Source organism: Panulirus ornatus, chromosome 15 (assembly GCF_036320965.1).
Source record: "Panulirus ornatus isolate Po-2019 chromosome 15, ASM3632096v1, whole genome shotgun sequence".
In the NCBI taxonomy this organism is placed as follows: Eukaryota; Metazoa; Arthropoda; class Malacostraca; order Decapoda; family Palinuridae; genus Panulirus; species Panulirus ornatus.
This window is the reverse complement of record NC_092238.1, coordinates 3,714,407-3,742,241: the sequence shown is the minus strand read 5'-3', so window position 1 is coordinate 3,742,241 and position 27,835 is coordinate 3,714,407. Positions and strand designations below refer to the sequence as shown.

The window sequence follows — 27,835 nt, the reverse complement described above, 5'->3', positions numbered from 1 at the left end:
TGTGTATATATGTATATGTCTGTGTGTGTATATATATATGTGTACATTGAGATGTATAGGTATGTATATTTGCATGTGTGGACATGTATGTATATACATGTGTATGGGGGTGGGTTGGGCCATTTCTTTCGTCTGTTTCCTTGCGCTGCCTCGCAAATGCGGGAGACAGCGACAAAGCAAAATATATAAATAAATAAATAAATAACTATACCCAAATACTTTTCCCACCTTAGTAAGGCAAAACCACATCAGAATGATGGCCTCATTGCACACCACTCACTATAATGTCTCAAACCCATAGCCTGACATCCATAACTAATGCACAGAAATTGAAATTTAGTGGAATTTTGTGTTTATCATTGTGATTTATGCTTGCTCATGTATAAAAAGGAGCTAGTAAAACACTCAGTGTAAATGCGAGAAAATAGTCGGATGAAGCTCATGCATGATGCAGTTATGGTTAGAGAAAATGATCTCAGTCGTATGTTGTTTTAAACTAAATTTAATTCATATCTAAAATCAGTTGTACAGATCTTATAATGTACATATATTTTGGAAGCAATTTTGCACAATTCTTCTTCCCTGCACATCAATATCTAGGGACTTTTTAATTGTCTGTGGATCATTCCAGTTAAGTATATAACAATATCCCAGTCACCCTTAGCCACCCCTATTGCCTTTAGAATATCACTGGTACTGCGACTTGTTGTCTCTTGAAGATGATAATGGAGATATATTTTAAGACCCAAAGAAACTAGTATGGACTGTAGAGATGCTTGCAATGCTGAGTTGGAATTGAAAAGTCTGCGACCATAATGTTCAACTCCTCGAACAAGTGTACCACTGTAGGCCACACCAGAAATGTGACCTGTTTCTATATTCAGGACTGTCACCTGATTCTGTAATGTAAAAGACTATCATTAAATAACTGTATTGTAATCAGTAGGGTGGCATTAGTGGTAAGGAACATATGAAAATAGATGATGGGGAGGCAAAAGTTTAGCTCTTTTAACATAAATAATAATTAGGAGCTACCAAAATGATTCCCGGATTGAGAAACAATTTCTGTGAGTTGATTAAATTACTTAAATCTACTTAGTTTAGAAAATTATCAAAGGCTTCGATAATCTCGATCTAACAAATTACACAGGGATAGATTTATCTGATTTCACTCATAGCAAGGGTTAGAAACTTATGGGTAAACATTTTACTTTGAATGATTTACCAATAAGATGGTTGAAAGTAGTCCCACAGATATATTTAATAATAGGCTAGACAAATATTTCAATTCAAATCCATGACTGCCATAATTTGCTCCTCAGCTACATGAAAAGTTTGAAATGTTTAAATTATCTTTAATATGTACATATTTCTAATTTTACCACACTGATCTGTGAAATTCATGACTTCCACTATTACAAACAACCTTGAAGGGACTAAGTGGTCTGTAGCTGTTTGTATTCCTTTGTAACAGACTTACACATCTTTAACTCAAACACTCACCTTTGTCCCCTTTGCCTTTATAACATGGCCCTATACATGCAGTCTACCAGTCCTCTGGCACCTCACCTTGATCCATACATACAAAGAAAATCTTAACTGAATAAACAATAGTCACCCCTTTTCTTAAGAAACTCAACTGCAGCACCACTCTCTCAAGCTACCTTGCCACTTTTCATCTTATACATGACTTTTGCCACCTCTTCTCTTTTCACCTAACCACTTGCCATGAGTTTCACTTAATATATCTCCCTGACCCAGATACCCTACATCTGCCACACTATCATCATATACATTCAACAGTCTTTCAGAGTACTCACTCCATCTTTTAACCTCATCACTGCCTGTTACCACTTCCCCATTTGCCCCTTCACCAATGTTCCTATTTGTTCTGTTCTCACAAGGACAGAAGGACAATGAAAGAACATCCCTCCAGAAAACCCTATACATGATAAATGTAGGTATTATGGCCCCAGTGCCATCCACAAACTAAATGCCTTCAGAGCACTCATTAGGATCAGTTTCATATTGAAAAGGAAAAGAACCCTTCAGTATCCTATACAAAGAATTCATCCACTCCACTCTAGACTATGACATCTACACAAAATGATAACTGTTCCAACACAGTCTAACCTTAGCACCCTTAGCATACAATTCTTTGCAACAACACTAGATACCACCCACCCAAACTACTCCCTAAACAATTCCTTCAACACATCACTAATCCCCACTCCTCCAATAAACACAACATTGACAAAGCAAGTTTATACTGTAATGGCTCATCATGCACTAAACAAGTCTCCTCCGAACACATTAATAAACTCCATCCCACCAAACATACACTCATCTGAAACTACACAACCCAAACACTTTCATGGTACATTTTTTCATCTACATTTTTGATACTATCCACCTTAGTGATACCACAAATCTGATTTAACATATCACAAGGACGTTTTTGCCCATGATGCTAATTCTACATTGAAGACTCAACACTTATCCCTCACATGTTCTACAAAAAAAAAAAACTAAACCAACTTTTATTATATCACCTGCTGATTATGATAATCTGAGATTGTTAGAAAAATATTCTTACTATGACATGTTTTCAACTACTCTCACCAAAACAAACAGTGAAAATCTCACCAAAGTTGAATTAGACATAAGATCTTGGACATGAAGTCTTTCAGGAATACACACACCCATTACACGAAACTGCTTCAGGTGATGCTCTGTAACAGTGCCAGTGTGCCATCTGTAACATGAAACACACACATTAATTTTTTCAAAAACAAAATTCAGAAGAGGCAGCGAAGGGTCTTTTTAAGGCTAATGGCTATACATTCGCAGACTGTTTATCCAAACTGTTTCAGAACACCCTTCTCTCCTAACCGCACCTCTCTTTCACCCTATTTTCCTTAAGCATTTCATTTCTAACATCTGCATCCTGTTCCATAAATTTTCAACTAGGGTCCATGCCTCAAATCCATACAATACTCAGTCAATACTAATATACCTCCAAACATGCCCATATTTGACTTCCCAGATTGTGAACTCTCTTTCCACACATTTCTCTGCTTCCAAGACCTTTGCCCTGTCACCCACCTTAAGACTCACTTCAGCTCCTATGGTTCCATTTGCTACCATGTGTACTTCACTTCCTCCAAGTTTCTCCATTCCAACTCATACCCAACTGACCTGTCTCTCACCACTATTAAACCTAATAACCTTGCCTGTATTCACATTTTTTCTCAACTTTCTCTTTACACACACCCTTGAGATTCATGAGATAAGCAATATGTGTTTTTGTACTATAGTAAGCACAAATTTAATGCCTGGAGCAGTAAGGATGGTAGAGATTATAGTTGGAGATCTCACCCACTCTAAAACTCACTTCAGCTCCCATGGTTCCATTCACTGCCATGTCCACTCCCCATTATGTTAAACACTTAGCTTCTCCACTCCAACTCACACCCCAACAAACCCAACCCCTCTTTCTCCAGTGCTAAACCTGATAACCATGCTTTTATCTAGATATTTCTCACATTTTACACATACCCTCAAGATCCATGAGATGAGCAATCAGTGTTTTTGTATTACAGTAGGCAGAAATTCAACATCTGGAGAAAAATGATGGTTAAGATTGTAGTTGGAGATATCATACTATAAAGGAGAGGCAACCTTGGATAGCTGGGTTTGAGAGAGATCAGGGGGAGAAGTAGACTAAATGTTTTCTGCAGAGGAAGTTTAGCTTTATGATTTAAAATCCTGTAGAAATGCACTGAGAAAAAGCCAGATCTGTCAGGAATTGTGGTGGGTCCCAGTTTCTTAATAATGGTTAAGTGGGCCATTGGAACCATTTGGCCTTTCTTGGGTAGTGATGTCATTCTGCTTTGTGGGTGGAGTATCCTGTAACATATGTTGCCATGAATTATTGAAATGAATAAAGGAAGAAAAATAGGAATAGAGAATAAGATGTGTTGTCAAGTGTTGAGTATGAGATGGAGAGAGTAAGAGATTTGGGTTTGATCCCAGCAACTCGCATGTGGATTAGGCAAAGAAAAATATACAGCAATCATGAAGTGCATTCCCTTTCTCATACAATATAAATGGCACGAAAATTCTTGGTATATTGTATCACCTACAGACACGTTTTGTAAATTGCAGCATGAAACAAGAATTTAATTCTAAACCAAGACATCTTTTCATTTATGTTCAACAACCAACAATAGTGAGATTAGTCAGCATCAAAACTGGTTGAGATTTTAAAGGGCTACCCTGAACTACAACATATTATATTATATGAGTTATGAGAAATAAGAACAAATCCCAGAAAGATTAGTCATAAGTGCAACAGCCCAATAATCTCACCTGAGCACTGGTAACTGGTTTGTTGGTGAGCGAGGAAGAAGGGTGGATAGGCCTCGGACATACAGTATAACCAGAGGACGGTAATTCTCAGCAGCTGCCAACACAACTGGGCGACCAGACAGAAGTGAGTGAACTAGGCAGTGAGATACACCGCAGAACTGTTGCACTAATCCAGACAAACGACTCACTAAAAGAAAATAATAAGAAAATAAGGATTTAATTAGATTCCAGAGTATAACTAGGGGTAGATTTTTTAATAATAAAACTTGATTTACAGTAATGCACAGACTTCTTCAGGAATTGCAGAAAACCCAAACTGAGAGTTTTAGTGAATTCCACCCATAGTCTGAAATTTAAATCATAAATGCAAATGTTTGTGGAAGACCCTGATATGACAAGTAGATACATGTAAACTCTGTCAATCTTCAAAATAGCAATACATCAAAATAAATATCTTGTTCATTTTACACCTACAGCTTCAGACACTCTCCCAAGGGCATATGAAGCAGTTGGGAAACCAGAGAAAAATGGACGTGAACAAATGAGGCCATTGTTTCACCTTAACTGGCTATGCATTGCTAAAATGGGAAACTGTGAATATGAAAAATAATTCTAATTCAACATTCACTTCTGAAGCCCCTGAAGAACAACGATAGAACCTTTTCATCTTTTTCAGTTGTTTTGCATGAACCTGCATTTCTGAGAGTATTAAATGCCTTTTGTGATTCAAATGAGTGACTCTCTTACTATATAGGCATGCCTCTATATGTAAGTAAAGTGTTTATGAAGACACCACAGAGAAACAGTGTAATGTGATGTCATTGAAACAAACTTTTAAGTGGTGTCAGTACTCTGTTAGTAGGCAAGCAGTATGGTATGAATGTGACCATACAGAGTATTTAAATAAGTGAGGGCTTCAAGTGCAAAAGCATCATTTGTTAGTAGGTACAACCCTCTTTTAGAAAAAAAAACTGATAAACTTTCAAATCTATGGATGGGAGAGAAAGCTCCTCTTATTGCATTGGTCATTCACAGAAAGCTAGCAAGGGCTGGTTTGAGAACTGTTAAAACAGATTCAGACTCCATGATATGAAGCTGGCATAGGAAGCCACCTTTGCCTATTATGAGGCTGCAAAGGAATTTCCTGAAAAATTTCTTAGGATCAAAGAAGAAAACAGATTCAAGTTTCAGCAAATACTCAACACAGAAGAGTTTTGGTTACTCTGAAAAAATATGCCATCCAGAACCTATCCAGAGATGAAAGAACAGCATCAGGCTTTAAGGCAACTAAAGATCTCATAATCCTTCTGTGTAGCAACAGAGAACTGCAAACCCACGTTGGTCTATCATGCAAAGCACCCCCATGTGTTGAAGGGGGAACAAAATCATGAAACACATTACCTACCAACCTTCTGGAGATCAAATTATAAGATGTGGGTCACCACCACACTACTTGAAGATTAGTTCCACAATACTTTAGTTCTCCAGGTTAAGCATTTCCTCACCATGAAGAGCTTGTCCTTTAAATCTTCTCATTAGTAATGCACCTGGACACGCACTTTCACCTATTTACTCTTTCATTATTGTAACCGACATGGCACAGACAAAACATGCCCCAATCAGAGTCCGTCTAAGAGGGAAGAAAAAGAGAGCAGAAATTAATCAGGGCTCCTCAAGTGTTTACAGATCAGATTTTTAAAGGAAAAAAGGTCATATGAAGACTGAAAGACAAAAGGAGGAGGAGAATTCCACAGCTTATCTGTTTGAGGGAAGAAGGGTATCGTATCTGTTTGAGGGTAGAAGGGTATCAACACAGATAATTCAAAAGGGACTGGCTTCTACATAGAAACTGAAGGAAGCAACAGCTAAGGGTATCCTTTGGGTCCAATCTTTAGAGGTGGAGACAAAATCAGATTGCTTGTGAGGACATTTGCCAAAACAATACACGTAAAACAGAGAGAGACAGAGGTGATGCCAGGAGTATCAATATGACAGTAGACTTGATTTCACTCCAAGTAATAGAAAGGTAGAGAATATGCCACTCAAGATGTGTGAGAAGTACTTAATATTTAGGCATGCAAAACCTTTGTATATATGAAATAGCTGCTCACAAGAAAAATAAGTATGGCACCTATACAACACTCCCAGCATATGGGAGGCAGACTTTGTGGTTTTTGACTATATAGGATTTTCTTGGGAAATGTTTATGTTAAACATATTTATATTTTTAGAAGGTTGAAATATGGTGTTCTGAAGTTGAACAGAGGGAAGGAATGATTCTTAGATGAAACGCAAGGAGAAACTGCACTTCTGCACTATCAGATTGAACAGGGTTACTGCTTCTCCATTCTAAAATGCTGTTGAAGTCCAAACTGAGAGAGGAAATGAGTTTAGTATGAGAAGAGAATGAGTGTTAGAGAACAAGGAAGGTGCAAGTGAGTTAGGTCTGTAAAGTGAATCATCAGCACGCGAGTGTATAGGATCAGAAGAAAGAGAGCAAGCGATAGGACAAAACTCATGAGTACCACTGTTGATAGGAAAGGAGGGAAAGTCATTAATGACTACTACATTGAAACAACCAGAAAGGAAACTATGCATCAGGGAACAAAGAGAAGAAGAGAAATCTAAGGAAGGTAATTAAAAAAAAAATATGCCACTCCCTGTCAAGTGCTTTGGAGATGACAAAAGATTCATCAGAATCCCTGAGAGAGTCATGGGAGAGATCACCAGTAGAGCTGTCAATGCAACTTCTGAACAGGTAATCAGAAAGAAGGAAAAGGGACTCCAAATGTAAGAGTCAGATTCCTGCCATCCAACACCACAATGATCTTGCGGTCAATGATCAAAGGAGAGATCACCTTCTTTAAATTGTACTACACAAGTGGTAATTTCAGAAATTTCCTGCTGGCAGTCAACATCAATACCTCTGTTAGCATCCATGACTTTTGACATCAGTGAAACCTGGGTCAAGTTCAGTCCATCCATGATCAATGTCAGTTAGGAGAAACTTTAGCCAAACATGGTGAATGACTTACAGTTTCCCTTAAGTTTTGTTAAGTCAACCTGTTATGCTGGAAGAGATGGCTTCCCAGATTTAGAGGAACATGAGGTAGAACTTGTATGTTTAAATTCCATCTGAAGGAACTGGCAGCTGTAGAACTTATCGAGATAATGTAGTCTAGAGAAAGCAATGGAAAAAGTGATGAGGAACCTAAGAAACCTATGTTGACAGCAGTCACTGGCAGAGGTCCTTAAGATGGTAAAGGTAGCTGGGACAAAAGCTGCAGAGATAGACCCATTTATTGAGAAACCTCAGGTTCAGAGGGAACCTCCATGCTGTGCTGACTCTCAATAAAGAGATCTTTATAGACCAAAAAGAGGCCTCAAGTGGCCTCACACACCAGATTCTTTAAACCAAGTGGTCTAAATAAAAAAGCAGGGGTCACTCTGTCATCCCCTGTACCTAACCTCCTAGTTCCCAAGGAATCAAAATTTTACTGTTCATAATTTTACGGTTTGTGAGGTTTCTAAGAGATGTTTTAAGTTGGTCATGAGGATTGTCAAAGTAGTCACCATCCTAAGGGGGCTTAATTATACTTTTAATTTGAAGTAAACTACTGTCTTAATTTACCTTTACTGATAATCATCCTGTTGTCAATATCCACCCTTACAACAGGCTGTTCTCCCAGAACAGCAGCAACATCCTCCTCGACTGCTTCTTCTTCTTGTATATCCTCAAAACTGGTGTAGTCAAGAAGAGGACTTGAGGACCAACTACTGCCACTGCTTGTGCTTAGCTTATTCACACTCTGTTGGTTACTGCTATCAGTGCCAGATACCCCACCTTCTTGGAAAAAATTCAATGTTAAAAGTAAATGATGTGTATATATAAACAGGAAAGATGGTATGGTCCTGGTAAGCTAGTGTCCTCATAGCCAGACTTAGTCAGTTGATTTACTTCCTAAAGTAAACATTCTTTGATTTTGTAAAAAATGTTAGTATTGTGTAGAGAGAATAATTTCACCTTCAGACTGAAAAGGCTTTTGTGAATGCTTGTTAAAAAGACCTTTTTTTGTCAAGGCAAATAATCCATGACATGGAGCCCAAAGCAAGGACTAATACTTTTCTCCCAGCACTGAAGTCTCTAAACTTTGAGTCTGAATATCAGCTAAACTCCAGATAATTACTGCTAGTAATTCCTAGAATAACATCCCCTACAGTCATACTGATTTTAACTGGGGTAAACTGCCAGAAATCTTTCCAAGAAGATTAAGCAATAATTCATTATACATTTAAAGTAAACAAAAGGAGCACCTCCAGTAGATATACCTGAAAACTTACCAGAAAGTATAATTCATCAGTAAACAAAACACTCACAGCAATGTTCAATGATCCCTTAAAACATAAAGGTCAGAACATCAAAATGTGATATCTGTGAGTACACAGTTCCCTGAAGAATTAATGCCACTAAAAAATATCTACAATGGTAAAGTAAATGCTGTAAAGCTTACATACATATAATAAAGGCAGGTTCTGAAGGCCTAAAAGTCTTTTGCTCCTGAGTTAGTACTCTGGGAGCACAATATTCCTTGGAATATTTAGGTCAGATTCAACTTACCCTCATTATCTTGGTAAGAAGCCACCAGTCTATGCTCACCCTTTGCAAATGACCATAAGATATTTGCAGCAACTGCTTGTTTTGGGCCTACCATTGGCCATTCAGTAGCCACAACATGGCTGGTGTTAGATTCATCTCTTACCAACAACTCATAGCTCATATTTTTGCAGATCATGAGTTCCAATCCAAGGCAGTCACAGTAGGTAAAGAAAAAAAAAAACAGGTTTTTCAAAATCATGGGAAGGCTGGCAAAAGTGAGAGAGCCTTAAAAACTGCTCAAAGGACACTGCCTCAGAGAGAAAAGGTTTTTCAACTTTTGAAATCTACTTCTTTCTCCACTGTGGTCTGTTCTACAAGCATGAGAGCATAAACACATGAAGGACAAGGATTAGAGAAAACTTTTTGATAAGAGTAATCTTAAGCCACAAATAAACTTCAAAGATGAATGGAAGAATTCTGGAGAACTGATTCTCTTGAAGGAGGAATCCTAGAGGCGCATGGTATATCTACAATATCTAAACTAAAGCATTGTTTGATGATGTGGAAGAAGGTTTCCTTCAATGAATTATTCTTCTGAAGAAAGGCCAAGGTAGACCAGATTAGCTTGCCCCAGAATCAATGGATAAAGTGTATTAACATGGAAAAGATATCTAAAAACAAAAACTTTACAGAACTATATTTTAGCTTTATTAGAGTTCTTTTAAACTATTTACATTAACACAATTGTCAAGAATTTCTTTTACTATTATACTAGGCAAGTAAATCAAAAGGGGCTTCGGGACTCCTTTTATGGCATCTCAGAAGTACATGTTTCATGGTAATGATTTACTTGCTTTTGTCCCAGTGGAGCAGGCCTGCTTTCCAATAAGTGATTTGGTCACCACAGAATGACCACTCCTCTATATCCATTGCAAGAGGAAGAAGTCCTATAAAAGCCTCAGCAAAAGTTAAAATAATTAACTGTAAGGTATATTGGACATTCTGTAAGACAGCCATCTTAAACCTGTTTAATTATCTGTTAGTATCTGTTTTTTACTGTAAGGGAAAGTAGTTTTACACATGAGGCCCCATAACTTGAACATTTTGAAGTCATAATTCTGTTGCATTCACCCACCACTCTTATACTATAAAAGTATTTCTTTAAATCCTTTTGAATAAGTTTCTGACTGATTTTGATGTTATGTGCTCTGGTTGCTCTATCCTTACATCTGCTCATGCTCTAACATAGGCTCTCACAAGATTTGCTCTTCTTAATATGGCACTGAAGAAAAAGCCTTTGTAAAAAAGACCTGTTCAATAGAAATTATAGTCAAGAATCAACACAAGAAGCACTGCTCAAGGAATAAGAAACGAAGCATAGCCACCTTGGTATACACTCTTTACATGGGGTCATCAGCTGCAATGCTGCCCTTACAATTGGCAATACAACATACCTTGGTTTTAGCTACAAGAAGCTGATCCAGAGTGGTGCTAAGATCCTCTGGTTAGGGCGAAGTTGATTCAAAAGACAGGACCAAAGAGCAACAGATTAACCGACAAAAATGAAATCCACCAAGGGTTTACACTACAACAGCAAGGTCTCAGGTTACTTAACTCCTTATAAGCAGTGACTAGTACCTATTAATTCAATATCCACCTATTTTTTTTTTAGAGAAAAACACACTAGAGACCTATAATACCCATTTATTTTTAAACATATTTGTTTGTAAGTGAGGTCTCAGGTTACTTAACTCCTTATAAGCAGTGACTAGTACCTATTAATTCAATATCCACCTATTTTTTTTTTAGAGAAAAACACACTAGAGACCTATAATACCCATTTATTTTTAAACATTTGTTTGTAAGTGATTACTGTATTCTGTAATATTACTTTCACTGAAAATTAAGGTGAAGAATGATAGATAACCCATGATAAGTCTTGTTCAGCCTTCAAGCCACCAAACAAGCTCACACTAATTACAGAGATTTGGAAACATCACACATGCATTTAAACCATCAAAAAATCAACTAATACATACTTCGATTATGTTTTTACTTATCAGGGAGTGGTGATATATTTGTCATCAGTTTGTCTAAGTATTTTAGGTAATGAGGGCTTCATCACTGGTTCATCAGTGTTAATAATTTACAGTATGTACCTTAAATACTGATGTGGATCAGGTTGCATTTTTGGAGTATTTCACAGGGAAAAGACAGGCGCTTAATCCTAAAACTGTCTAGATTTTGTCCTCTTTAGTTGCATCCTCATAAACAGAGATTAATTATTGTTTACACTTAACAATTAAGTAACTGCTAATGAAAAATCATCAAATATAAAGGTACAACCTACACCTATCAGCTGTTTCCAACCACAGTAGACATCTGAAAGAATAAAGCATAGGGACCAAGAAAGTTCAGAAAGGAAATCATGGGGTAGTGTTTGTTACCAGTGTTAGCACTAAACTGTGAATCATTTGCACTTACTCTGAGATAATGTGTATCAAAGGAGAAAAAAGTAAAATTATTCCTTACCTTGTCTTTCTTTGTTTAAATCTTTAGAAAGAACCGACTGGTTTGAATCATAACCATCTACAGCTTTTGCCTCTTTAAATTCAAACATATCTCTGGAGTCCTGAGAAAGAGTTTTTAATTCTATATCTTGATGCTCCTGATGATTTTCTTCTGTTACTTGATCATCATCACTGCTCTTACTATAAACTGATACAATATCATCATCATCTATCATCATTGGAAATACTTTTAAACAATCTGCAGCTGCTGAAACATCAGGATTATCTTGTGGAGTCTCTTCTGCATCTGCATAATCTGAGTCTGGAGTTGATAACTGTGATGTCCCATTTCTAAGAAACTTGACGAAATGTGTATCCCAACACAATGCAGAGTATGATTTTAATGGGAGGGAAGACACACAACTTTGATCTTTAACTATATTTGCAACTGGAATATTCCCGATAAATAATGATCCAAATGGATTATCATGAACTTCACGATCTAGGTCTTCAAATTTTAAAGTTAAAAAAGATTTGCAAAACATTTCATATATACACTTAAGTTTGACGAGGCATCCAATGTAACCAAACCCACATAGCTGCTGAACAGAACGCATGTCATGGAAGTTCCTCTTCATCAGAGATAAGACACACACAGTTGGCTTAGTGTCAACCTGAGGCTTTTCAAACATTGATAACTTGCTCATAGCTTTGTAGAGAGGTGAATGTGGCTTAGATAGGATTTGCTTGGCTAAACAATTCAGATCCTCTTCGATCTCCTTTTTCTCCTGCAAATATTAAGTGTGAATCAGGTAAGTTTTGTATATCTGTTTTGGATACTTATCAACTGAAGGGGAAGGGATTCTTTTTCTTTGATTCTAGTACCAAATGGTTTTCAAAGGGCATATAATTTGTGTATGGCCTTTGTGTTGCTGTTTGTGGTGTTAAGAGTAACTGTCATGTGTGTGTCACATGTGATACCTGTTTATGGCCTTTGTGTTGATGTTTGTGGTGTAAAGAGTGACTATCATGTGTGTTGTAGGAGATACCTTGTATAGCTCAAGTTTTGCTGAGTGGAAGTGATTAACCATTCAGGGTGACTGGAAGGTGCAGGTTGAAATCATATCTACAACGGGTTAGAGAGGAAAGCAAAAAATTTCTGTGGTGGTACTTAAATTGTTTTGGGTGGAATAATGTTCTACATTTGTGATGCAATTTTTTTTGCTCGGATAGTGCCAGCATGCTGTGCGTATGAAATCACATTAACATTGTGGTCAGCGAGAGGTGACAGTAGGGCATGTACAAAGAAACTGAAAAGGGTTTAAGAAAAAACTGGCTCTTGAGAACTCCAAAGTACACACAGACTTCCAGATACATGGACTGAAAGTACACAGTTTCACATATATGTGGCTGTCCAAAGAACACCAAACTTCAAAATAAATGGATAGTGCTCCCTAGATAAAAGTTCAGTTACCCGCCAGGATGCTGACACAAGAAAATAATTTTTTTTTTCTCAGTTGTGATTCTATGAAAGTCATTGACTTAAAACAGTATATATTTTGGTCAAAATCAACAAGAAAAAAAAAGTGAATTGTGGTGAGCAGTTAATTAGAATTACCAAGGTATTACCCGCTGGAATGTCAAAATCTCTTACTCAGTTGCTTGTTGATCAAATGCATTGATTCTATACTTATGGTACATGTGCATTTAGAGCAATTTTTTTTTTCTTCCAAAAACAGATCGCTGTGGAGTGGTAAAACGAGAGTGAGCTAGGTGGCATGAATGGTTTTAGGTTGGGTATACCTCAAAAGTTTCCATACCTTTGGGATTTTGTTGTGTAACAAGGGGTATTTGAAGATATATGTCATCACTTGCAGTGCGTTTGGCCCAGTGTCTTATGTGGGAGTTGGATATACTTTTAGGACCTGTTGTACAGCAGTTCTTTATGGTTTTGACTGTGCTGCAAGTATCAGTGAGATGTGAAGAGTGGGTCAGCAGATATTTCAATGTGGATTTTTGGTAAGTTTTTGAAGAATGTCCTGTTTAGGGGTGTGGTTGGCTTGTTGCTTATCTATGGGTCATGTTTTATGAATATGATTGTGTCCTTTGTAATAAGATATGTTATTGGTTGAGGAAAGAAGCATTTATTTATATGAGCTTAGGTGTGCAAGTGTGGATTTTCTTTTATCAATTGCCAAAATTGCTTGCTGTGGGTTTTGTGGTTTTTTATGTCGAGGAAAAACTGCCAATTTGCTCCTTGTCCTTCTATGATTAGGTTTGTGATGGTGTTGTTTAGAGTTTGAATTTGTCTTATGATCTCTACTGATGATGAATGGCTTCATATGAGCATGTCTTTATTTCATGAGCTCTGCAATCTGTGGTGCGAAGTTTGGGTTATATTTCTTTGTGTGTCCTTGTGGTATGTGCTTTTTGCTAGCTTGTTTATTGATGATAAAGTGTGAGCTGGCACAGTGCTGGGATGGGATATTATCAAATATAAAGTTTTGGAGACTATATTCTATGTGCTGTGTGAATGGTGGCCAAGCATTCAAACAGCATCTTCAAATCATTCTACCCTTTTTTCCTTCAACATAATTTCACTAAGAGCCAGAACATCCATGTCTTTCTCATCTAAAATTACACCTGCCTCACCCCTCTTCAATTTAGGTACATCCATGCAGTCAAACATTTTCCTTCCACACCATATATTTTTGACACCTTCCACAAGACATCTGTTAACCCTATCATACGCTTTCTCCAGATCCATAAGCAGCATACACTTTCACTTAAAATTTAATGATCTCACCAAAATCACAATAATACCTTTGTCAGAAGAGATTCTTTATTATGGCTTATCTCTGTTCAAGGGGGTATGGTAGAGAGGATACTATCCAATTATCTGCTTGTTGTAGAAGGAGACTTGGAGGGGAAGAAAGGATGGAGGGAACCAAAAATCCCACTTTCCCTTATCATCACTTTTTAAGATATAGAAGCAGCAGCCAAGTGAGTGTTTTTCCTGTGTCACTTAACTATTCCAAAAACTACCTCACTTAAGAGAGAAGGCAAAGAAGTTAGAGAAAATATTTAATACGTTCATTCTAATATAAAATACTGGTTTATCACAACAAAGGGAAATTAGGAATCATTTTATATTTTATTCAAAAGCGGATTTCCAAAATTGTCTAGGTTTCTTAGGGTTTACTAACTTTTCCTTAATTACTTTCATTTCATGACATACTAAAAAAGGCAAAGGTAATTCTGTGTGCATACACTGGCCTTTTCTATATATTTCATAAAATCATTAAAAAATGAATTAACTGATTCAAGCTTACCATATGAGGTCTTACAACATCTAGGATATGTTGACACTCCATGAGTTGCATGGCAACAGCTTCTAGTGATGTGTGTCTTAACAAGGCATTTTCACTTTCATCATTCGTATTACTAGAAATGGGAGAAAGATCTAATGTTCTTTTTTGGAAAAATCTGGAAAAAGAAACTCAGGATGTTAAAGCTGTACATATGAAAAACTTCTTTAAATACTTACCAGTGTTATGTTTTCCCTAATTCATGTAAACTACATTATTTTTTTTTATTATACTTTGTTGCTGTCTCCCGCATTAGTGAAGTAGCGCAAGGAAACAGACGAAAGAATGGCCCAACCCACCCACATACACATGTATATACATACACATCCACACACACACACACACATATACATACCTATACATTTCAACACATACATATATATACATACACAGACATATACATATATACACATGTACATAATTCATACTGTCTGCCTTTATTCATTCCCGTCACCACCCTGCCACACATGAAACGACAACCCCCTCTCCCTGCATGCGCATGAGGTAGCACTAGGAAAAGACAACAAAGGCCACATTCATTCACACTCAATCTCTAGCTGTTATGTATAATGCACAGAAACCACAGATCCCTTTCCACATCCAGGCCCCACAAAACTTTCCATGGTTTACCCCAGATGCTTCACATGCCCTGGTTCAGTCCACTGACAGCACGTTGACCCCAGTACCACATTGTTCCAATTCACTCTATTCCTTGCACGCCTTTCACCCTCCTGCATGTTCAGGCCCCAATTGCTCAAAATCTTTTTCACTCATCCTTCCACCTCCAATTTGGTCTCCCACTTCTTGTTCCCTCCACCTCTGACACATATATCCTATTTGTTAATCTTTCCTCACTCATTCTCTCCATGAGACCAAACCATTTCAAAAAACCCTCTTCTGCTCTCTCAACCACTCTCTTTTTATTACCACACATCTCTCTTACCCTTTCATTACGTACTTGATCAAACCACCTCACACCACATATTGTCCTCAGACATCTCATTTCCAACACATCCACCTTCCTCCGCACAACTCTATCTATAGCCCACGCCTCGCAACCATATAACATTGTTGGAACCACTATTCCTTCAAACATACCCATTTTTGCTTTCCAAGATAAAAAACTATATATAAAACATTATCTATATACTATGTATTTCCCTCTGAGTCTTCATAGCAAACACTGGTTCACACATCCACTGCCACTCCTACTACCTGTCACTGTCTGGAAAGGTGATGATGGGTGTCTGAAAGTATGGGAGTCCCAAAAGTTTTATAAGGATGTGGGCATAGGCTGTAGATGAGAATGTATAGAACAGGGTGAATGTGTTGGAAATGAAGTGTTTGAGGACAATATGTCTCCTTTCCTTTACATAAAAGCACTATACATTCATTCTGCATCTTCAGGTATCTGATCTTGAGCCATACTAACACTCAATAACTTATTTTTCTAGACCTGCTCCAAATTCAGAGTAACAACAGGAATTACCCAGTATATAACGTGTAGGAGGGTGGCAACGGGAATGGATGAAGACAGCAAGTATGAATATGTACATGTGTATATATGTATATGTATGTTGAAATTTATAGGTATGTATATGTGCGTGTGTGGGCGTTTATGTACATACATACATATGGGTGGGTTGGGCCATTCTATCGTCTGTTTCCTTGCACTACCTCACTAAGGCAAGAGACAGCAACTAAGTATAATAAAATAAATAACAAAAAGTCTGGAAAATTTGGTAAAGTATATCAAGAATTACTCATTCATTCACTCATGTTTACCTGCAAAATCTTTCTTTGTAATGGGAAAAACTAACTAATTTACTTAGTTTATTCAATCATTTTCTTTATTAACACCATATCATCTTCATAATTTCCTCATTACACTCTTTAACCACTCTTTTCACATTTAGGTCATATGAATTCCCCTAGCAGTCCTCGCACTCGGGTTGTTATAAGACTGTTTCATACGATCTGTCCATCCTATACGACAAATATTACAAAGTATTGTTAAACTTACTTATTACAGCTCCTTCTAGTAAAATCATCCTTTGTCTCACAAGGCTCCATATGGGGTTGATCTGATTTTTCAGAAGTTTCATTCACTTCAGTCAGTGTAACTGTAGCACTTCCAGATTCATATCTTTTCACGTGGATTTCATTGTTGTACACATGGCTGCTACTCAACAAATCTTCATCTTCCTCCTTTACTTTCACTGCATATCTATATGACTGATCAACTGTTGAATTCTGTAAAGGCATTTTTAAAGTTCCTGGTGTGACTTGAGAAAAATTTGATTATGCTTAGTTAAGAGCAGTCCTAGTGTCAGACATCACAGTGTAAATATTAAACATCTTTTAATGCTAAGGAGCTATGCTCTGTTGATATTGCTCTTATGACATCTTGCAGAAAACAAGATAACAAATGCCATTAGTGAAATTTCTTCTCCATCAGAGGTGTCCAAAATGAGGTCTACTGATGATTTTCTGGGAAAAAATATAATAATGGATTTGTATGTAGCATTTATGGATCTGGAGAAGGCATATGATAGAGTTGATAGAGATGCTCTGTGGAAGGTATTAAGAATATATGGTGTTGGAGGCAAGTTGTTAGAAGCAGTGAAAAGTTTTTATCGAGGATGTAAGGCATGTGTACGTGTAGGAAGAGAGGAAAGTGATTGGTTCTCAGTGAATGTAGGTTTGCGGCAGGGGTGTGTGATGTCTCCATGGTTGTTTAATTTGTTTATGGATGGGGTTGTAAGGGAGGTAAATGCAAGAGTCCTGGAAAGAGGGGCAAGTATGAAGTCTGTTGGGGATGAGAGAGCTTGGGAAGTGAGTCAGTTGTTGTTCGCTGATGATACAGCGCTGGTGGCTGATTCATGTGAGAAACTGCAGAAGCTGGTGACTGAGTTTGGTAAAGTGTGTGGAAGAAGAAAGTTGAGAGTAAATGTGAATAAGAGCAAGGTTATTAGGTACAGTAGGGGTGAGGGTCAAGTCAATTGGGAGGTGAGTTTGAATGGAGAAAAACTGGAGGAAGTGAAGTGTTTTAGATATCTGGGAGTGGATCTGTCAGCGGATGGAACCATGGAAGCGGAAGTGGATCATAGGGTGGGGGAGGGGGCGAAAATTTTGGGAGCCTTGAAAAATGTGCGGAAGTCGAGAACATTATCTCGGAAAGCAAAAATGGGTATGTTTGAGGGAATAGTGGTTCCAACAATGTTGTATGGTTGCGAGGCGTGGGCTATGGATAGAGATGTGCGCAGGAGGATGGATGTGCTGGAAATGAGATGTTTGAGGACAATGTGTGGTGTGAGGTGGTTTGATCGAGTAAGTAACGTAAGGGTAAGAGAGATGTGTGGAAATAAAAAGAGCGTGGTTGAAAGAGCAGAAGAGGGTGTTTTGAAATGGTTTGGGCACATGGAGAGAATGAGTGAGGAGAGATTGACCAAGAGGATATATGTGTCGGAGGTGGAGGGAACGAGGAGAAGAGGGAGACCAAATTGGAGGTGGAAAGATGGAGTGAAAAAGATTTTGTGTGATCGGGGCCTGAACATGCAGGAGGGTGAAAGGAGGGCAAGGAATAGAGTGAATTGGAGTCATGTGGTATACAGGGGTTGACGTGCTGTCAGTGGATTGAATCAAGGCATGTGAAGCGTCTGGGGTAAACCATGGAGAGCTGTGTAGGTATGTATATTTGCGTGTGTGGACGTGTGTATGTACATGTGTATGGGGGGGGGGGGGGGGGCATTTCTTTCGTCTGTTTCCTTGCGCTACCTCGCAAACGCGGGAGACAGCGACAAAGTATAAAAAAAAAAAAAAAAGAGTGAAAAATTATCACCCCAAAATAATAAACCTTACTTCTAGCTATAACAGACTTTTAAAGGTATCAATCATGAAAAGTTTAAGTTTTCCAGGTCTCATGTTTGGTTTGTCATGCCTCTCAGTGGAGGGAGTTGATTAATTTAAAGCTTTGACTGGCTGTTGATGATACAATTACACCACAATCTTCAGTGTATAACTGCTAATCAATGAATGGCAGCCAAAAGAGGCATGGCTTGATACCAATATCTTAACTGCTATGCAGATGGATGATGTGTGTGCTCTTGGTATATAAAATGTGTTTAGATGGTGCATTCAAAATATGTGCTTGCATTCATCATTACCATAAATACTAAAATATAGATAAAAAAAATATGTGGTGTGAGGTGGTTTAATCAAGTAAGTAATGAAAGGGTAAGAAAGATAAGTGGTAATAAAGAGTGTGGTTGAGAGAGCAAAAGAGGGTGTTGAAATGGTTTAGACATATGGAGAGAATGAGTGAGGAAAGATTGACAAAGAGGAAAGATTGGCAAAGAGGATATATGTGTCAGAGGTGAAGGGAACAAGGAGAAGTGTTAGACCAAATTGGAGATGGAAGGATGGAGTGACAAAGATTTTGAGTGATTGGAACCTGAACATACAGGAGGGTGAGAGACGTGCAAGGAATAGAATGAATTGAAATGATGTATACTGGTGGTTGACATGCTGTCAATGGACTGAACCAGGGCATGTGAAGCATCTAGGGTAAACCATGGAAAAGTCCGTGGGGCCTAGATGTGGATAGGGAGCTGTGGTTTTGGTGCATTACACATGACAGCTAGAAACTGAGTGTAAATGAATGTGGCCTTTTTTGTCGGTTTTCCTGGCTCTGCTTTGCTAACACAGGGAGTGGCAATGCTGTTTCCTGTGGGGCAGGGTGGCGGTGGGAATGGATGAAGGCAAGCAAGAATGAATATGTACTTGTGTATATATGTATATGTTGGTGTATGTGTACATAAATGTGTATATGTTGATATGTATATGTGTATGTGCGTATATGTATATACATGTGTATATGAGTGGATGGGTCTTTCTTCTTGTTTCCTGGTGCTACCTTGCTGACATGGGAAATGGCAATCAAGTATGAAAAAACAGAAAAACTTTGGAAAAGAAAAAGAAATTGACATAAATCAATCATAATCAGAGGCATTACTGCAAAATGGCATGATAGTGACCATCACATCACGTTTCATAAACAATGTTTTATCTAGCTCATCACTAAAAACTAATCATTTCCACCAAACTTACATCTCAGAACCCTTCCACAGATATCAAAGAAGATATCAAAGAAGAAAGTGCTATGAGAAGTACTTGAAGTACATTCATGATGCCTATGAAAACTGGCATGGAATTATCACAGTGTATCAATTGTTTTTGCATTCTTTCATGTGAATCACTGATGCTGGCAAGATTGGGACTACATATGACAAAGAGCCATCCTCAGTTGAAAGAAAAGGGCATGGTGGCTTACTCCAACCAAGAGCCAAAGGACAGAAGCAACAGAGGCTGGATACAACTGGACCCTTCCACGAAATAAAGTTTATGGTAGCATCATAAAATGTTGCTACTCAGTGGCTGGTTAGTCAGGTTTTCAGTGCATTTACAGCTCAAAATCAAGTGCCTGAGAACTGACAGAATGCCTGTATAGCGCCAATGTATAAGCAAAGGAGACAAAGGTGAATATTCAATTTATAGAGCTATAAGACTTGAACATACATGTAAGTTGTATGGGAGAGTGGTGAATAAGATGATGGTGGCATGCATAGAGAATCAGATTGGGGAGGAACAATGTTGCTTTTGGAGTGTAAAGGGTATGTGAATCTGGTGTCTGCTTTAAAGAATCTGTGCAGGAAATACTTAAAATAAAGAAAAGGATTTGTATGCAGCATTTAGAGATCTGGGGAAAGCATATAGCAGTGGAAAAAGATGATTTATTTAAGGTGTTATGAATATATTGTAAGGGAAGAAAAGATACTAGAAATAAAGAGTTTTCAAAGGCATGTGTGCAAATTGGAAGAGAAAAAGGTAAGTGGTTCAGGGTTAAGGTGGGTCTGCATCATGGGTGTGATGTCATTATGGCTATGTAATCTACTTATGGATGGGGTGGTGAGGGAGGTAAATGCAAATATTTAGGAGGTGGGCGGTTATACACTCAGCAGGCGCTGGAGAAACCTGGAAGGTGAATGAGTAACTCTTTGATACTGTTACTTTAGTTTGGTACTTTTGACTGATGACATGTATCTGTGGCAGACTTGGGTGAGATAAAGCAGAAGATGGTTTATGAGTATGGGAAAGTATGTGAAAGGAGGAAGTTGTTGGTTACTTTGAATGAAAGTATAAAATGGTTTAGCAAGGGAGAGAGACTTCAGTTTGAGTGTAAGTTTGGATGTAAAGAACCTGAAGGAAGTGAGATGCTTTAGATACCTGGGAAGGGATATGGTAGTGAATGAATAAACTTACAGGAGCAGAGTCATCTAGTACATTCCTCTGAACTTGTATGTATCGATCTTTTGTATACTCCAAATTTTTGATAAGTCCATTCATCTCATTTGAAAACCATTCCAGATTACTCATCTTCAAGTACTCTGTTGCCTGAAAAAAGTTAAAAAATCATACAGTTATTATGGACCAAGAAAGTTATATTAATGATAACGTTTAATAAACTATACGGTTTAGGAGAAAGCTGATCAAAAATAGGAATACTTGTACATCTAACAAATGCTTCTTTTAAACATTTCTTAATTCCAGTAAATAAAATATCCAGTTAAATTATGTTAAAACAGGGTTCATACCCTCTTTGGAAGGTCATAATTTAAAATTTTCCAAACTTCAGGCATAGTCTGGTCATTTTTCAAAACAATTTTAACAAAAGTGTTCATCTATATATGAAAAGTAAGCATCATCAAAATTTTACAATTATAACTTTAAAATCAGTATTTACTTTACAAAAAATTATTGACAAACTGCCTCAGAAGAAAATATGATGATGTTCACCCAAAAAAACTACCTCCTGGACCTTTTCTTACAGGCCTGAACTTTCAATACTAAGAAATACAATATTCATGCTTTAAAAAATCATTGTAAATTATCATAGCCAGGGGGAGACAGTGGAGACATCCAACCCCCAGCTTGTCCTCCCATAGACAGAAATGGCAGCAATTTTTGAGCTAGAACGAAGAAATCATATAAGCTCCTTAATTTTTAAATCCAAAAAGTAAATTGAAAATTCTTACCACAATAAACTGTTGTCTTAACTGAGAGAAATACTGTAGAAGCTTCCTGCAGTCTGAGGAAATATATGACAGGCACATGGGTCGAACAAAACCTCTTGCACGTACATCATAAAGGGTGAAATAGTGTACATATACATGGACACCAGGATTAATATCTTGCTGAACCATCTGGGTATCCTCATAAACACGAAATTCACCACTGGGAAAATTTTACAATATTTCAGTATCACAATGATAAGGTTATCATCCTCAGCATTTATTCCTATTTCTGATGAATATATGTGCTTTATAATGATATAGATTTCCAACTACAACCTAAGTTTAAAAGAAAATGCTCATCTAAAGTTAGATAATATTTGATAAATGATGTAATATACACAACAGGGAACACTAGATATGTGTCCTTTTATTAGTACAGACTTATTCTCTCACAAATTAAATTTTCTCCAAACTGATCCATATTTGTGCATGTGTTATAAAGCCCATAAACAATAATGAAATACAGTAATCTTAAGCTTTTATGCATGTAGGACAAACCATAGAGGAGAGAATGTATCATTAGATTCTGACCACCAGGCTCCCCTACTCTAGATTTCCTCCCTCAATCTAGTCATAACTGATGGTGGATCAACATTAATATCCCTCAGGGTTCTGTCCAAACTACTAGGCTCTTCTCCCTTTTCATCAACTATTTCCTTTCTTCAACAAATAACCACATACACTCATATCCTAACCATTTGAGCACATCCTCTTCAATTCTCTCAATCACACTCTTATTACAACACCTTTCTCTTAACCTTTTATTCCCTAATTGATCAAACCACCTCACACCACATATTGTCCTCAAGCATTTCATTTCCAACACATCGACCCTTCTCTGCACATCCTCATCTACAGCCCATGCCTCACAGCCATACACCATTGTTGGGGACTAATATACCTTCAAACATACCTATTTTTGCTCTCCAAGATAACCATCCTTCTTTCCATACATTCCTCAATGCTCCAAGAACCTTCTACCCCTCATCCATCCTATGACTCACTTCCACAGCCATGGTTCCATTCACTGCCAGTCACTTCCACATATCTAAAACAGTTCACTTTTTCAGAATGTTCTCCATTCAAACTCAAACCCCAATTAACCTGTCCCTCTGCCCTCTTAAACTTATTAACCTTGATTTTATTCAAATTTACTCATAACTTCCTCCTTTAAAACACTCTACCAAACTGAGTCACCATCTTCTGCAGTTTCTCCCTTGAATCTGGCATCAGCAAATAACACCTGATTTGCTTCCTAAGCACCCCCGCCCCCTTTGCAGACTGCATACGTGTCCCTTTCTCTGAGACTCTTGCATCTGTATCCCTCACCATCCCATCCATGAATAAATTAAACAGCAATGGTACCATCACATACACACTTGTCTAAGTTACTTTGTAATGGTCAGCAGCATTAAAATATCTATTATTAAAACTTACCTTGTGTTCAAATAATCTGTAGACAGGACTTTCACAACAAATTCATTAAGATCAAGTTGTACTGATGGTGATTGAGGTATTGTTAACAGTGGCACAGGTCCCTCAATCTCTGAAAATTCTGCTAACAGGACAATATCCTCACTTAAATGTGTTGGAGACCATGGCTGAAAGGAAAATATCATTGAAAAATAAAAGGCTTCATTTTTTTCCATGTGTGACTTCTTCAGTCCCAACAAGTGCCTAATGGTCCACACACTTGGCCATGGATTAGACATAAATACAAAGGAAAATGTATGAGATCCTGCAATGAAACTCCACTACCCCTAGCTGATGAGCGACTCTAAGGAAGTTAATTAAGACTGGGCCACATGAAAGGGAATACTTATCATTTTTAAAAGCTATTTTTTCCACTATTGTCGAGTCAGCTATAAACACTGGTCCCGTCATGGCAGTGTAATGGACATTATGGAATTCTTTTCATTGTCCAGATTTGGTAGTGATTAGTATCCTAAGGGTGTTTAGTCTGTATATGACCTTTGTGCTGATATCGTGATGGGGAAGTGAATGTTATATGCATGTTACATGTGATACTAAGTATAATTGGAGTTTTACTGTGTGGGAGTGGTAAACCATTCTCAGTGATGGGAGATTGCAGGTTGGATTCATGTCCATCTGGAGTTAGAAGGGTATCACTGAATTTCTGTGGCAATGCAGACATTTAGTTTTAGTAGAGCCACTATCCTAAATGCATGATGCAGTGTTGCATGTTTGTTGTTACTTGGGTTACACAGGAGGTGACAGGTTATATGGGAAGAGATGGAATGGAAAGGCAATGAATGGTTTGTTGATATCCACTGCCACTAAAATTGTTTGGGACAGGGGCTGTGGTTGGTTAAAGCTATCAAGTATGTGTTGTGTGAGGCTTGTGAGCAAGGTGACAGTGGAGTAAAAGGGCCAAAAGCTGTGCTGTGTGGGAGAGAGTGGTTGACTGTTGTGTCTGTCAAGGAGTTTTGATACTGAAGACAGCAGTGATGTTAAGGTGATACGAAGAGGGCTTTAATAGTTTGGAGGGCCTTAAGATGGGAACAAATACAATGCTAGCAAGTTTCCAGATGTTTGGGATCTTGCTGCATAGTTAGGAGTGGTTAAAGATAGTGTAAGTACAATGGTGTTTTACATGTGAGTGTCAGTGGAAGTGATGAGTGAATAATCAGCTGTTTCAGGGTGGTTTTTTGTAGGTTTTTCATAGTTATCTTAATTAGGAGTAAGGTTAGTCTGACTAAATTTTGAGTAATTTGAAGACTGCCGTGTTACAATTTTTTTTCATATTCAGAAGAATGTTAAACCAAAGTCAAAACACTTATCAAAGAAATAACAGCTACTGTAGTCAGCTGAGTCACAGAGCATCTCAGGAGCTTGCCATTGGCACTTCTCTCTGCATTACCAAACAGAGCATGTTGGAACAAAAGTCTCTAAGAAGTGTTTACTATCTACATATTCAGTGAAAGACTGAAAATCTAGTGACAGCTTAACCACAGCCACTAACCATGTTGATTCTACTGGTATGACCCAACTGGGTATCAGGATGGTTTGTTATGGCTGCAAAATAAGCCAGCACTTAAGTGGATATCATGTTTCACTCTTTAGGCCAAGATTGCAGTCTTTTCTTTCTGCCTCACCCACATATTGGCTGGCGGCATTCAGCTCACAACCCTAATATCTCTCCATCTAACACAAAACACTTGATAAGAAACAACTCACACAACTTGTTCTTTGTATGGTGACTAGATTTTTGTGGTGAGCACAATGTTCTAACCCAGCCTTTTGGCAAAAACTTGTCAGAAGTACTCATGAGTATGTAATCTCTCTCTCTCTCTCTCTCTCTCTCTCCCTTTTTCTCTGAAGAGAATAGCCTTATTCATCAAGCTAGAAGTGCAGTGATTGCTTCTTGCTAACCAAGCTATTGTAGCAAAATCTCTTCATAGGTACTGGTAGGTAGGTACTCACTCATGTGTCCTTCAGCCTAGCCGACACAAATAACTAAAAATGCAGAGCATGGTTTCCAATCTGACTAGGTATCACCTGTATATACATTTGTAACACAAAAAAAAAGTACTTACACACTATGGTAACTTACCCGAAATACAGGAGATGGAACTGTAGATCGAATATCAAGCTCAAGAGGTAAAGTCAAAGGTCCAGCAGGAAAAGATGCATTGGGAAGGAATCCTGTGTCTGCCTGCCATCTTGCCATTTTCCTAAAAAGCAGAACAACTTGGGATTTCAATCCTCTTCACATGTCCAAACATCTCAGTAATTCAACCCTCAACAATCATGCTCTTGCAATACTCTATAAACTCCTATTGTCTAATTTCCTACTATACCCAGTCTGAAATTCATGCAATTTTCAAAAGGTTTTCCACAAGCAATTTTGTTGCTTTATACAACGTTTCCCCCTTAAACATGAGTGGACAATACTGTTCATTCCAGCAAACTTCATCACAATAGAACAGTTTTCCTTTTTTACTTTATTACAGCACAAGTAACGTTTTTCAAGTTTTGTGGCATTGTCAAAAGTAAATTCTCTAAAACAATGTATCAATTCAGTTACCAAAAACAAACCCTTGTCGATGCTGCATGATTTCTGTATTCTATTTTTTCCATGATTATTGACAAGACAGCAAAATCAATGTCATGCAAGATCCTGCAAATTTAAAATATTCCTTAAATTGTACTGGGTCCAATGTAGGGTTTCCAACTTGGTAAGGGATTTAAAAGGACTTTCCATATCCTCAGACAAAGTGAGGGAAGGCTCTAGCTGTCATCAAATGGAGAAGCACCCGAAAGTTTAAAGGTAAAATCCTGTGACAAACATTGTTACTAAAAAGGAGCAAATTCTACAATTACTACTATTTTTGTGGTAAGACCTCAAAAATCCATCCTTCCTTAACAAGGACGATTGTGGAAGAAGCCACAGTTCAAAAAGAATGCCAGGAGAACTGAATGATGCTGGTGGCTCCACCAATCAGCCTCCCCTCAAAAAGTCATTCTTTACAGTCCACATCAGCTCAGTACATTAATGTTGCTATATTTCTTAATATTTCTTGGCTGTTAGGGGTAGCTGGGTAAGGTTTTTCTTGGTTCTATTGATTTCTGTTAATGCTTCAGCTAATTCTACATCTATACAACCCACGATTTTCCTGATCTTCATAACACTACTCCAATCACTTACTATTATATACAAAATAATGCAACATATAATTCATCCCCAGTCTAAATCACATTTATAACATGTAAAGGGTCTGCTAACATGCATTTTCTTCCAATCAATGCGTTATCTCTGTAGTGTCTCTAAACTACTGAATGAAAATTGTCTAACATAATTTGCTATTTCTCAATATTAGCTTTTGATATAGTTCTACACTTAGTTTTTACCTATTATATATCTATCAAAGCCCCAATCACCCCTTGGATGTTATAAATTCATTAAAAAAAAATGGATTCATAAGGAAATTAGTTCCCCCCATTTAGTAAGCCTTGATGTACTGATGAACGTGAAATATGTAGACTAGCTGGCCTCATACCACATACTGTGTCTTTACAACTTTAAGGTGTTCAGACGAAATTAAAGCCAGTAATACAAAGATATAAGAAAATTAAGTAATAACTTTCAAAACTGGTGATTTACCATCTGTCTGTTTTCCTGAACAACTGCCTTCCACTTTAAAACGTGTACAATAGATCTAATAAAGTCACAATATTCATACCTCAGAAGACAGATACAGGTATCATTACAGCCTTAGTAAGGTGTCTAGAGCGCCCTTCAATGGTCCCGCTGTCATCTGACAAACTTGTTGTTTACATCACGAGTTGGTCGCTTGTACATCTGATTGTCAGTACATATGTACCGGATTAGGGGTTAACTACATAAAATGAATACGGACATTTTTATGTATGAATTTGGACTTTCATTGTAACACTAATTATCAACTGGAGTACATCCGACATGGTCTTGTTTAATCTGATACGAGATGGATTACGTGGCCTCCCCGAAAACGTATCTGACTTAGGATATAAGTTTGCTAAGTATGTTTGAGCACCACAAATGGAAAAGAGTATTATCCGAAGACAGTGTCTCACATACATCACAATATTGGTAATATATATGAATGTAACATGAGATTTACAAATGCAGGTCATTTATATTAGAGATCAAATTATAGCAGCATAACATTTGATATGTCTCCCATTTCTCCCCCCTTTTGGAATGTAAAGATTGGGAAAAAAATTTCGAAACAGTTAACAATAATGCTCTATCAATATGGTCCAAAAAGTGCAATACATGGGAGAAGTGTTACTGTTAACACAGTAAGAAGGTCCCGCGGTACCAGTGCTTGAGAGGGGTGATGTGACGTAGGA

The 27,835-nt window shown here is 37.6% G+C and overlaps 1 protein-coding gene across 2 annotated transcripts; it reads right to left on the bottom strand.

Moving 5' to 3' along the window:
* Window positions 1–486: 486 nt before the first annotated feature.
* LOC139753691 (uncharacterized) lies at window positions 487–27,335 on the bottom strand. Of its 2 annotated transcripts, none has more exons than XM_071670388.1 (12): window positions 27,184–27,335; window positions 25,554–25,674; window positions 23,417–23,580; window positions 21,941–22,139; window positions 21,168–21,299; window positions 16,870–17,099; window positions 14,811–14,964; window positions 11,501–12,266; window positions 8,003–8,218; window positions 4,372–4,558; window positions 2,647–2,755; window positions 487–899 (listed from the first exon to the last, which is right to left on the bottom strand). In XM_071670388.1, exons 2-12 carry the CDS (start codon window positions 25,668–25,670, stop codon window positions 597–599), a joined length of 2,577 nt encoding a protein of 858 aa, XP_071526489.1. In that variant the 5' UTR covers window positions 25,671–25,674; window positions 27,184–27,335; the 3' UTR covers window positions 487–596. The 2 variants fall into 2 exon arrangements, with proteins under 2 accessions (XP_071526489.1, XP_071526490.1); XM_071670389.1 differs by having other exon boundaries at window positions 8,003–8,215.
* Between the last annotated feature and the right edge of the window lie 500 nt (window positions 27,336–27,835).